Source organism: Panthera tigris, chromosome B3 (assembly GCF_018350195.1).
Source record: "Panthera tigris isolate Pti1 chromosome B3, P.tigris_Pti1_mat1.1, whole genome shotgun sequence".
Taxonomy (NCBI): domain Eukaryota; kingdom Metazoa; phylum Chordata; class Mammalia; order Carnivora; family Felidae; genus Panthera; species Panthera tigris.
The window spans coordinates 133,495,398-133,508,810 of record NC_056665.1 but is presented as its reverse complement, the minus strand read 5'-3'; the positions used below and the strand labels follow the sequence as shown (position 1 = coordinate 133,508,810).

At 38.1% G+C, this 13,413-nt stretch overlaps 1 protein-coding gene across 6 annotated transcripts in view; it reads left to right on the top strand.

Moving 5' to 3' along the window:
- Positions 1–13,413, top strand: part of RPS6KA5 (ribosomal protein S6 kinase A5) — a 182,093-nt gene that overhangs the window by 88,323 nt on the left and 80,357 nt on the right. For 5 of the 6 annotated variants that reach the window (XM_042990377.1, XM_042990376.1, XM_015543383.2 and 2 more), the window contains one exon: positions 11,097–11,212. The exons of the other annotated variant lie outside the window; for it this stretch is intronic. In XM_042990377.1, the coding sequence (XP_042846311.1) occupies positions 11,097–11,212 (116 nt within the window). The remainder of the gene's footprint in view (positions 1–11,096; positions 11,213–13,413) is intronic. 6 annotated transcript variants of the gene reach the window in all.

Below are 13,413 nucleotides of genomic sequence, written 5' to 3'. Positions count from 1 at the left end.
CTCCTTCAAGAGAGTCAAGATTTTATAATTCAGCTCATATTTAACAATATCCCTACGGTCTTTTAAATCTGTGTTATTGTTGTCTCACTGCCTGGCTAAATTGTTTTTACTTAGGGCAAGCAAGCCCCAACTTTACCCTATTAGATTTGCTAGATCTCTTGATAAACACACCAATGTAAAGACACCAGAATGCGGTCCCAGCACATCCTCAGTAGTCAGAGATCTTGTTGAAAATGAAAACCCCTTGCTCCATTTCACTTTGTAAAGCTCTGGACCTCACCAGTCCAATCCTAAATACAAATAATCCCCAGGACAGCTATGCCAAGCAAGGGTAGAAGTCAGTGAGAAGTGAGCTCGGTGCCCCGGAGAGGCCGGAACCGGGTGTGTGTGCCGTGATGATAAAGTTTGCTGTGCTGGAGACCTGTAGGACACTATTTTCGGGTGTTTCCCATGTGCTGGCAGCCAGTACTCATTGGTTTGTTTGTAAATAGAACTTGATAGGAACTTTTCGACTCAAATTTACAATGTTGTTGTAGGGGCCATGTTCCTTAAACTGTTTTTGGCTTCCAACTCCCTGGAGAATCTGATAAAAGCTGTAGACCCTCTCTTCTCAGAAGAATGCACAGATGCTTACATATGCTTGAAAACAATTGCACATAATTTCAAGGAATTTACATGAAGCACTTTCAGAGCCTGCTCTTCATTGCTCCAAAACCAGCCATAAGAAGTCTATCTTCCTCTCCCTCAAAACGTTCCAGAGGGCTCTTTTGTACCTCTTTAACAGTCTTTGAATAATTGAGGGTGATGATGAGGATCATGGTAACTACCTTGTATTGAGCTTTCAGTGTTTGTTAGACACTGTGTATTCCTTATCCCCAGACGTGAACTCTGGGTCATCCTCTCCAAACCTGTTGTTCCAGCAGCCTTCCCCAACTCCATCTCTTCAGGTGCTCCGGTGGGACTGGATCTGTACTCCTACCACTGCAGTCGCCTTCCTCCTAACCACCATCCTCTCTCACCCTGCTTCATTCCAAGTGATCCCCTTATTTCTACCCTTGCCCTTCTCAACACAGCAGCCAGAATCATTGAGCCTAGTAAAGCGCAAGTCTTATCTTCCCTCACTGTTCTACTCAGAATCCTCTACAGGCTTCCCATCTCATTCAGAGTGAAAGATGAGATCCTTCCAATGGCCATCTCAGCTCCAGAGGATCACAATACGTTGTACCGTGCATGGTATGCATAGCAGCCCCGGTGATGGTCTGTAAGACTTTGCACAACTCTCCCACCCCCATAGCTCAGTGACTTCTGTGACCTTTGCTCCCCTGCTACGTTTTCCTTGTTCACTGTGTTCTAGCCACGTTAGCTTCCTTCCTAATTGTTAGGTGCACCAGGCTCTCCCGCCTGAAGCCTTTGCATTTGTTACTTCTGCCAGGAATCGGGTCCCCCCAACATCTGCTTAGCTCATGTCTTCACTTTCTTAAATTCTTTGTTCAAGAGTCACCTTGGTGAGGCATACACCGACCACCCTTATTAAAATGCAGTCCTCAGCTCTATCCTGGCATTCCCTATCTGCCTTTAGCTGTGCTATTTTTTCCATAGCAATCATCATCTTCCAACGTATTCATAGTATCTTGTTTACTTATGTTTCTCTCTTCCCACTGGAATGCAGGCTTCACTAGGATGGAAAATTATTGCCTGTTTAGTTTGGCATATGGGTGCAGTATCTAGAAAAGTAATTGTTATATAATAAGGGCTCAAAGCCTGTTGAATGAAATGAACAAACCCTAGGGAAATATATTGTTCTCCTTTTATAATTATGGTTTTAGATTCAAAGAGATTAAGCAACTTGCTCAAAGTCACACAACTGATGAATGGTATCACTAGGATTTTTGGATTTTCTGACACTAAAGACTTAGGTTCTTAAATACCAAAAATACTTCTTTCCAAGGATATATAAAATAAGAGGTCAAAATGTAGTCTAGAAGTGGCAGTCTTACAAGGCTGAGGAGTCAAAAGTTGGGAGTTTGGGGCCAACACAGTGGCTGCAAAGGACCCTTTTCCTTTGTGGCAAAGGACCCTGCCAAGAAGGGAACCACAGGTGAGGTGGTTCAGAAATCTCTGTGTGTGGACTGACTTCCCAGCAGTGAGTGCATGGGGTGAACATCTAAGTGGCCCAGACAAAAGCTGGAAAGGTTGAAAGAGCCCGATAAAGATTTCAGCAGCTCCCACCTTCGGGGAGACAGTTTGCAGTTAAATTCCTCCCAAGGTATAGGGACTTGGTAAACTCTACAAGACTTTTGTCAAAATTCTAGAAGAGCCAGGCCATAAGAGTAAGAACCACACTTGCAGAATCAAAAATAAGTGGTGGTAGCGAATTTTAACTCATTGAATAAACTAAACCCCTGAGTTCCTTCAGATGTAAATAAATAAATTGAATGATGGGATTTGGGATAATTACATGGTTTCAAAGTACTTCTCCAAAAATACTTACTAATTACAAAGTGAAATAGGTAACTTTACGGTAGAGAAGCCAAGGAGACAACTGCCTTAATCAAGAGATCAAAGTGAAAATCATTGATACTAGGATGAATCGAAATCAGGCCCTACCTGAGACGATGCACCAAGAACAGTGCGACTTCCATGATTTCCTCTAGTGATGCTCACCTGAGTATGATCATGCAGGTACATCAGACAAATTCAGATTGTGGGACAGTGTGCAAAGTATGAAGCCTGTAATCTTCCCAGTGTCAAGGTTATGAAAGTCAAGGGAAGACAGGAACTATTCCGAACTGAAGAAATTGGATGACTAAACTGAACATTTGATTCTAAACTGGAAACTTTTGCTGTAATACTTTGAGAACAACTAAGGAAACTTGACATTAGGATTGAGTATTAGATGGTAACAATATATTTGTGTTAATACACTGATTTTGTAAATGATCATGTCATGGTATGGCATACAGATGAAAGTGTGCTTGAGTGATGGGTTGTCAACTTGACAAATCACTTAGATGGGTTCCTGAAAAAAGTTTTATGACTATATTTAAGACTTGTCTTTAGATTTATGATTGTTTCAAAATAAAATGGAAAAAAAAAGTGTATTTCTATATAGTAGGATCAAACAACTGGAAAGTGGAATTTTTTGAACATAAAATACTTGGGAATAAATTTACTCTGTAAATTCTACATTGCTGAGAGAAATTAAAGAAAACATGATTAATAGAGAGATGTACCATGTTCATGAGTAGGAACACTCAATGTTGTTCACATGCCAGTTCTCCCTAAATTGAACTATAAATGCAAAACCGTCAAAGTCACAATCCAAGCAGCGTTTTTGGTGGAGACTGACAAACTGACTCCAATTCCTATGCAAAAACAAAGGAACTAGAAGAGCTCGTTCAGTCTTAAAGAAGAACAAATATGGGAGGCTTAAATGATCTGATTTAAAAATGACTATTAAGTCACAGTAATCAAGGCAGTATGGCATGAAACATATAGATCAGTGGAATAGAATAGGACTCCAGAAATACACCCACACTTTTATAGCCCTTTGATTTTTGACAAATGTGACAAAGCAATTCAATGGGGAAAGAAGTAAGTGGTGCTAGAACAATGAAAAAAGTGAATCTCAACACTTACTTTGCTCCATACACAAGTATTAGTTTGAAACAGACCCTAAACATAAAAGTTAAGCATATAAAGCATTTATAAGAAATCATAGGAGAATATCTTTATAACTAGTGTAGGCAAAGTCTCCTCAAAACAGTAACCAAAAGGAGGAGGCGGACGGAAGCAGTATGAGAAGAGGAGGAAGAAGGAGGAGGAGAAAACTGAACTAATAAAAATTAAACATTTTCTGCTCATCAAGAGACACTTTTGAGAAAATTAAAAGCAAACCACTCACTCAGAGATAATATTTTCCATACATGTACTTGACAAAGAACTTGTATCCAAAATCCACAAGAATGCCTTTAAATTATTTTAAAAAGTAAACAAAGAGAGCTTGCTCCTAGAATGGTCATGTGAGGAGCTACATGGACCTGCTTTCCAGGGAAACAACTGTAACTAATAAAAGTTATCATTTTAAATCTCTGGGGGTTAGCCTGTGGGTGGGCATACATATAGCAGTTGAAGAAACATTTATTCAAGGAAATCTAAATGTTAGAACAGCAAAAGTGGGTGGCACTTGAGCCATGACCTTCTGCCCTCTCCCACACTGCATGACCGAAACTCCATTTGGGTGGGGGTAGCCAAGAAGTTGGGGTCCCCTTCCCCTCAGCTCCCAGTTAAGAGATACTGTATCTCACCAGGAGATTTCAGGACACCAAGCATTTCTCATTCACCCAGCTCCTTGCTACAGAGGCTAAATTGTTGGCAAAGAATTGTGGCTGAGAGTTTGGGAGCTCCTTTCCTCCGCCCAGCCCCCACTCCTAGGGCAGAAGCTTTGTTCTAGGCTTGGAAAGTTGAGAATATGGAGCTCTGATGCTCTTGCCCTGCTTGATTTGTAGGGTGAGGGTTCTGTGCTGGTAGAGGCAAACTGAGAAGGCCAGGGACTAGTGCCTTCATGTAGCACCTTATTAATTAAGCAGGGGTGTCACTCTGAGAGAAGTGGGCCACTGTCCTCACCCCCAGCCCCAGAGCAGTGCATCAGAGATTTCCCCAGAGGGAGTAGTGCATAAACCCGGAACTCTGAAGTTCTTAACAAAAGAACTTACTTGAAGCAGAGTATGTAGAAGTTCAAACCTAAGGATGAGGGGGGAAAATGGGGACTTTGGTGGTAAGCAATTAAGAGGAGGCTTCGTAGCTCCATTAGAGCAGCACACTAAACTGTTGGAATGAGCATACCAGGGAAATAGTCAAGGATGAAGAACACTTTTGGGGCCAGAACAAATCTCAAACACCGGCCTCAGAAACTAACCCTACAACAGAGCCTGAATTTATTGGATCAGACTGGCGAGTAACTTATGCCCCAGGGCATAAATTGAAAACAATAGATCAATCAGCCAGCAATTAGTGGAGCTCAACAACTGGGTATAATATGAAAGAGTCAGACAGCTTAACAGATCAGGTTCTTAAAGAAAGTAAAAAAAAAAAAGAGTCCTGCTAAACCATTCTATGAATGCCCAAGGTTGTGTCCTCTAAGGAGCAGCAGCAGAGACTTCTTGCAGGTAAAACAGACCTCACTAGAATACTCAGTTATTAAATAAAGAAAAAATAAATAAAAACAAGCTTCTGGTGGGGGTAGGGAGTTGGAATCAGATCATAACTTGAATCCACAAGAAAAAAAAAACGAAGAGAACCAAAAATGTAAATAAGGCTAACATGCTAAATTATAAATATATACTTGCTCTCCTCTCAGCTTCTCTGAAAGACATAAAATTGTGTAATCATTGTTATATTCTGGTGGCTTGTAACATGTAGTTGTACTGTGTATAACAATATCGCATAAAAAGGAAGAGGCCTTGAGCTCTACAGGAGTAATGTTTGTGTGTGTCACTGAAATTAAGTTGGTATATATCTGAAGCTTTTTTGATGTTAATGTGCATATAATAAGCCATAGCACAGCCACTAATAAAAAGTGAGATTCATTAAAGGAATTAAAATGTTGTATTAGAAAATATTCACTTAGTGAAACAGAAAGGAGTAAAAGAGGAATAGAGAAAAAATATATAGAAAACGAAAAAGTAGAACAGCAGACAGACATCAACAATATCAATAATAACATTAAGTGTAAATGGAGTAGTCCATGTAATCAAAAGGCAGAAGTTGTCAGACAAGGGGAGAAAAGAATCAACATTATGCTGTTTACAGGAGATACAGTGTAGATTCAAAGATACAAATAGATTAAAGAATGAAGATGGAAAAGAAGAAATCACACAGCAACTACAAGAAAGCAGGAGTGGCTTACTAATATCAAACAAAATAGACTCAAAAACAAAAAATGTTACTCCAGATTAAAAAGGGACACTTCATAATGATCAAAGTGCCAAATCATCAGGAAGACATAACAATTGCAAACAAACATGCATCTAACAATGTAGACCCAAAATACGTGAAGTAAAACTGATAGAAATGAAGGGAGAAATAAACAACTCAACAACAGTACTCCACTTTCAATAATGCTTTAGATTAACTAAGCAAAAGAGCAGCCAGGAAATAGAAGATAAACCACCTAGATATAACAGACATCTGTAGAGCTCTCTGAACAAACACAGCTGAGTACATATTTTTCTCAAGTGGATAAGGAACATTCTTTTAAGATAGGCCATATGGTATGCCACTAAAAAAAATGAGTACACCTCTGGGTGCTTGGCTGGCTCAGTTGAAAGAGCATTGACTCTTGATCTTGGGGTTGTGAGTTTGAGCCCCACGTTGGGTGTAAATTTTACTTAAATAAACCTTTTTTTAAAAACACCTCAATAAACTTTAAAAAGTTTAAAATTATACAAAGTATGTTCTCTGACTGCAATGGAATGAAGTTAGAAATCAATAACACAAAGAAATTTGGGATATTCACAACTGTGAAATTTAACAATTTACTCTTATGTAACCAGTGTGTCAAAGAACAACTCTAAAGAGAAATCAGAAAATACTTTGAGATGAGAGAGAATGAAGACATGACATACCACATCTTATGAGATGCAGCTAAAGTAGTGCTTAGTGGGAAATTCATAGTTGTAATTGCCTGAATTGAAAAAGAAGAAAAAAAAATTTTTTTAAAGAAGATCTCAAATCAGTAACTTTATCTTCCACCTTAAGGCACTGGAAAAAGAAGAGCTAACTCACACCAAAGCAAGCAGATACAAGGGAAATAATAAAGATTAGAGCAGAAATTAATCCAATAGAGAATGTGCAAACATTCTATTAGGAATAGAAGAAGGGACTACTAACTACAGAATTAAAAAGGGTCATAAGGGAAAACTGAACAGCTGTCTGCCAAAAATTAGACAATTTAGGTGAAATAAATTCCTAGAAAGGCACAAACTATTAGAGTTGACTAGAGGAAATATAACATCTGAATAGACCTATAACAAGTAAGTAAATTAAAGAAGGAGAAGACGTAATGAACTAACCACAATGAAAAGCCCAGACCCATGTAGCTTCCGTAGTGAATACTGACAAACGTTTAAGAAGGAATTAATGCCAGTCTTCACAAATGTCCAAAATATAGAAGAGGAAGAAACACTTTCCAACCAATTCTATGAGGCCAGTATTACCTCAACACCAAAACCAGACAAAAATATCAAGATAAATCAAGAAAATTATAAACCAATATCTCTTATGAATAAAGACACAAAAATCCTCAACAAAATACTATCAAACTGAATCCAGCAACATATTAAAAGGAAGGTATACTGTGGCCAAGTAGGATTTATCCCAGGAATGCAAGGAAAAGTGAAAATCAATTAATATACCTTACTAGTCAAATAAAGGACAGAAACCATATTATCATCATGGTAGACATAGAAAAACATTTGACAAAATTCAACACTCCTTTGTGATAAAAACACTCCTACTGCTACTTTTTGGTAGGAATAGCGAACTTCCTCAAAATCAAGAGCCATTCTTTCCCCCTAAAATCAGGAGCAAGGCAAGAATATCCACTTTCACTGCTTTGTTCAACATGAATGGATTAACTCCAAATGTTTCAAAGATTAAAAGTAAGAGCTAAAATGAAAAAATTTCTTAGTGGAAGATGGGTAAATCTTTGCAACCTTGGTGTTGGCAATGGTTTCTTAAATATGGTATCAAAAGCACAAGCAACTAAAGAAAAAAAAGATAAATTGGAATTTAAATTGGATGGAGTGATGAAGATGTTTTAAAATTGAATGTGTTGATAGTTGCATAACTGAATATACTAAAAACTATCGAATTTCATGGTATGTGAATTATATTTCAGTTTTTTTTTTAATGTTTATTTACTTTTGAGAGAGAGAGAGAGAGAGGGAGAGAATGAGTGGGGAGGGGCAGAGAGAGCCAGAGACACAGAATCCAAAGCAGGCTCCAGGCTCCGAGCTGTCAGCACAGAGCCCGACATCAGGCTCGAACCCGCAAGCCATGAGATCATGACCTGAGCCAAAGTCAGACACTCAATCAACTGAGCCACCCAGGTGCTCCTATGTGAACTATATTTCAAATGAAGAAAAGAAAATCAGGGGCCCCTGGGTGGTTCAGTCAGTTATGTGTCTGACTCTTGATTTCAGCTCAGGTCACGATCTCACGGTTTGCAGGATCGAGCCTGTGTTAGACTCTGTGTTGAGAACGTGGAGCCTGCTTGGAAAATTCCCTCTCTCTCTCTCTCTGTGCCCCTTCCCTCCCCTGCACACTCTCTCTCTCTCAAAAATAAACTTAAAAAAATATAAACATCAAAAGGCAAACAAAACAAAACCCACTTTAATACACTTCACCAAAGAAGATATAAAAATGTTCAATAAGCTGGGGCACCCGGGTGGCTCAGTGGGTTGAGTGTCCAACTTTGGCTTAGGTCATGATCTCCTGGCTTATAAGTTTGAGCCCACATCGAGCTCGTTGCTTTCAGCCTATCAGTGCAGAGCTGGCTTCTGACCCTCTGTCCTCCTCTCTGTGGCCCTTCCCCACCTGTGCTCTCCCAAAAATAAGTAAATATTTTTTTAAATGTCCAATAAGCCATGGAAAGATACTAAGTATCATTATGATTCAGGAAAGTGCAAATTAAACCCATAATGAGATACCACAACACACTAAACAGAACAACTAAAATTATAATGACTGAGTACCAACTGCTTACATTATAGAAATTCTCACTGACCTCATATCCCAGCCACTGATTAGCACAAGTACTTAACCCATAAGGACACTTCAGTTGTACCATAGTTCCTGCCATTATAGCCCTTTGGCAGCTTCTGTATCTACTTACCACTGTCGATACCTGGACCGCTGCGTAGAGCTGGCTGTTCACTTTGTAAAGTATGCAACCATGTACCTACAAATAAATTTTTATTTTATGAAAGTCAGGTCTTCACCTTTGGCTCTTGGGCGATTCCAAAAGTAGAAAGTAGGTTACTTGATGCTATTTTAGGTTTGTTTTCTTAAGTTTGTCATTAGTTGTTCTCTGTCTCCCCAGTAAATGGAAAATAAACCACTTTCTATGTTCCAAGCAACCATAATCCACAGTAGTTAACCATTTCCATTGTATGGATAAAAACTGCAGCTGAGAGAATCTTGATTTGCTCAAGGCAGGACACAGTGAAACCGCTGTTTGATCCCAGTCTGAGAGTTACAAAGCCCAGGTCCTATGGCCTATATTGAAGTCCCTGAAAGATAGTATATTGGATTCTTTTTACAACACACTTGCCTTTGAGTTTCAGAGTGATTTTTTTCAGAGTATATTTAATATTCCACTGTAAAGAATCTGTGTTTAATTAATATATCTATGGAGTGCTTCCTGTATGTGGGTACTGTTTGTAGAGATGAATACATTGATCCAGACTTGTAGAAAGCTCAGAGTTTCGTAGAGAAGGCAAGTGTGCAAATAAACATTTTCAATACAGTAAGATAACTGCAGTGGGAGAAGTCTTTAGTAAGTACAGCGGCTAACAAAAAAGGAAGTGATCAACTGCTGGAGTGGTTATTGAAGATGAGAAAATGGCATAGGACATGCAAGGATGGATGGGTAGGAGTTTGTCAGTTGGTCAGCTGACCTGTGGGTGTCTGTTTCTGTGTCATGACTAAATGTGGAAACCATGTATGCATAAACATCAGTATTTGATTTAAGTAAATAACTACTTAAAGGTAGAAAAAATTCATTGTTAGTTGGCAGGAATGCTGTGTTCCTTTACACCTTTTTAATAATTAGCTTTGTGTTAAGATATAATTAAAACCTCTGAGCAAAATGCAGAAGCCTTAGAAGGGCAATGCTTTTTATTGGCATGCGCTTTGTAAAACACACTGCAAAACAACCATTAGAGTTCTTTCATTCTGTTGCATCTGCTTTTTTGGAATTTAAAGCTAACCAGGCAAGATGAAACAAAAATTTGCAAGTTCGTGAAGATTTTGCTTTGTTCCTTTTTCAAATTTTGCTGAACTTGATAAATGAATATACTTGGGATGCATGTTTCTCAAATTTTTAGGAGGAAAGCTTTAAATTACATCTGTGACTATTTTCTAGGTATATGTTGTTTCTCACACGTAGATGTTGTGTGGTCAGGTAGCAGTGGTTAGTTTCTGATGAAGCTACTATCAGATTATCAATAAATGTCTTATTAGAGCTAATTACAAACAAATAATTTTTACAAATAATAATGGTAATTATTATTAAATATAATTATATTTATACTGTCTATATTACAATAATTATATTTATAATTAGTAATTATATTATTAATCACATTATAATATATTATTATGTTATGTTATTATTATTATTCAGCTCTCTTATGTATTTCTCACTGTAGCCTTTTTTGTCTCTAATTTCATTATTCTTGGGATAAATGGGGCAAATTAAGAGGGAAATGGGAATCTTTCAGTGTCAGGTGTTTGACTCAGCCACCTTGTGCCACTTTTACTTATGGGCTGCATAGAGCAATAAGAAGGCCACCTGCTACCTGAAACACGTTTTTGAAAGAGTACATAGAAAATTCTAGAAAATAGGGAATCTGCTCAGATAGTGACTGGCAGCTATTACAAAGGAAAAGCTGAGATTTTTGTTTGTGTTCTGTTTTGTTCTGTTCCTTTTTTTATCTTAGTTGTTGCAATGGTTGATGTTTTGCTACTCCACAGCAAGCTAAGTATTATGTGGTGATGGCAGAGGTTTTGATACACTGCATTTGGAAAAATGTATTTAAATATATACAGATGTCATGTAATAGTTTTAATGGCAATACTCCATGCACATTCATTTGATTGTGGCTTAGGGTAGTCGTTATCTTATGAAATGTATTACTATGTGTATTTAGTAATATGTTCTAGATGAAACTATATACTATAGACAAAGAATTATACAAAAATAATATATTAAAGTCAGTGCCTTGTGGTTAATCCAAAATGTTTAAAAGGGAATACTTCCTTAAGTTTATGAATACAAGTCAAAGAAAGAAAAAAATATATTTCATTTTTAGATTATATAAATGGTGGAGAACTTTTTACTCATCTTTCTCAAAGAGAGCGTTTCACAGAGCACGAGGTGCGGATCTATGTTGGAGAGATTGTGCTTGCCCTCGAACATCTCCACAAGGTAAGATGCTCAGTCTTTGAGAGTTCTTTTCTTGAAAAAAAATCTATTTTAACTGAGGTAATTCTGGAGCTAAAGAGCTACTGTTTTAAACATCATTGTCTTCGTGGAGATTGTGAAAGCACACTTACACACCGTTGCCAATATTCTCAATTCTGTAGTTCCCGTTTTCAAAAATCATCTTTTTTTCTTGGTAGTTCCTGCGATACGGATTAAAAAGGTAGAATGTGAGCAGTTCTTTGGTTCTTGTTTATGAAAAATCCTAATGCTTATTACAAAGTACCATTAGAATAAAAGCTTTTCATTCTTAAAATAACCTTTGAAATAAAACCACAAGTCATAATCTATATTTGCTTAGTTGTGACTTACTCCGTTGCAGACTCTGCCTGTTTGTTTGCAGGGTATATTTCCTGATTAAGTTGGAGAGTATGAGTTTTTGGAAAGAAGTGCCTGCCACGCTACCCAGCTACCCCGCTGTCCCACTCTGGTCTGCCTTTGCCTTTGTTTTGCCCCTGGGGCCCCCCTCTTGTTCCCTCTCTGTCCCTTCTCTTCCATTGTCTCCATGTAGCGCGAACTCAGTTGCTAAAAACTTTAAGTGGAATTCATGCCTGTGCTGCTGTTTGAACTCCATAAAATCCATTCGAACTTTAAAAATATATATATTATTTCAGATACTATTAATCTTGATCGAAGAAATTTTGACTAAATTTTTTTTAACTTAATGAGGATGGATTATTATAGAAGCAGTTAGCTGTGTAGACCAAGTGTGTGTGTATTTCCTCAGAAATAGAAAGTGTTTGAGTAATTTTCATCAAAGTATGTGAGATCATGAGGCCATCACGACTTGAGTCGCTACATTAGGATGAGACAGGTGCATTGTAGAGCTACTATTCTTTGTCGTGAATTCAGATCCTGCACTGGATTAGACATGAACAGGAATTAAAGTGGTGTTTATGGAGCATGGACAGGAGTGGAGAGAGATGAAGGAAAAGGCAGGGAAGAGGGAGGAAAATTTTAAAGTGGCAAGGAGACTGGAATTGCAAGATGGAGGCAATGGACGGGAGAGGCTGTGAGAAAAGATGGTGAGAAGACACAAGCACAGAAGGAGAGGATCAAGGAAAGGGGACATCTAGAGCAGAACAGAGCCAGGACTGGATGGGGCGGGGGGGGGGGGGGGGGGTCAGAGCAGGAGTCTTACGGAGAGTGGATGAAAATGTATAAGAACAGGAGGGAAAGAGAAAAGGCCCTGGTGGGCATGGGGGTGGGGCTGCAGTGCGTGGACCAAAGGGACAGAGGAGCAGGAAGGGAGCTGACAGACATTCCTTTGGGTGGAGTTGTCCTGGAGTGGCCAGCTTTTGCTGGTTGAGTATCCGTGGGATATAAAGCAGTTAGGACATCTTCATATATGAACCAAATTGGGCCCAGGAATGGGTTGAAAAGATCTTGGAGTTTTATGGTTAGGTGTAAGTTTTTATAATAAAAAAACGATGGTGGAAATCACCATAAATAACCAGAGTAGAAACAAGCAAAACAAATACAAAGCTCCAATGGGTAAGCTACTAAATTCAGTTTTTAATTTGTGTGAAATCTTTAATTCTGTTAATTCTGTTTATTAAAGAAAAAAATCCATAAACACCTGTTATTATTAAAACAGGGTAATCAGAAGTAGAAAACCTGATGAATACTGGATATACGTGTAATTGATGTAGAGTGAAAGTAATGTAGCAAATCAGATCTCAGCTAAGTTTCTCTTAATCTTACTACCCTAAAAAGATAAATACAAAGAGATACAACAGGAAGCCAGGAATATTAACCTTGACACAGCTGCTAACATTGAGTTTCCTGAGAAGAGACAAAAATGAGAGTTTCCTTGGAAGTAATGAGGTGAAGCAGATAGTAAATAATTTATTTCTAAAATTGTTTTCAAAGAGTTTGTTTCAAAGAAAAAAAAGTCACACTGGCTGTTAGATGTTCATGAAGCTTTGAGTCAAATGTCTGCTCGGACTGCAGATATTATCCTCTCTTTCGTGTAGAACACTGAAGTTCCAGGAGGAAAATTGCCTAGCATGTTTCCTTCTGTAATTTTTTGTTTCAATTTTAAGAAATTAGTACGAATCTGCTTTTTCATATACTTAATGTTGTAGAAAGCAGGGTTTCTAAGTTTAAAAACATTTAATTTAGGCCGACATAACATGAAATGTGCA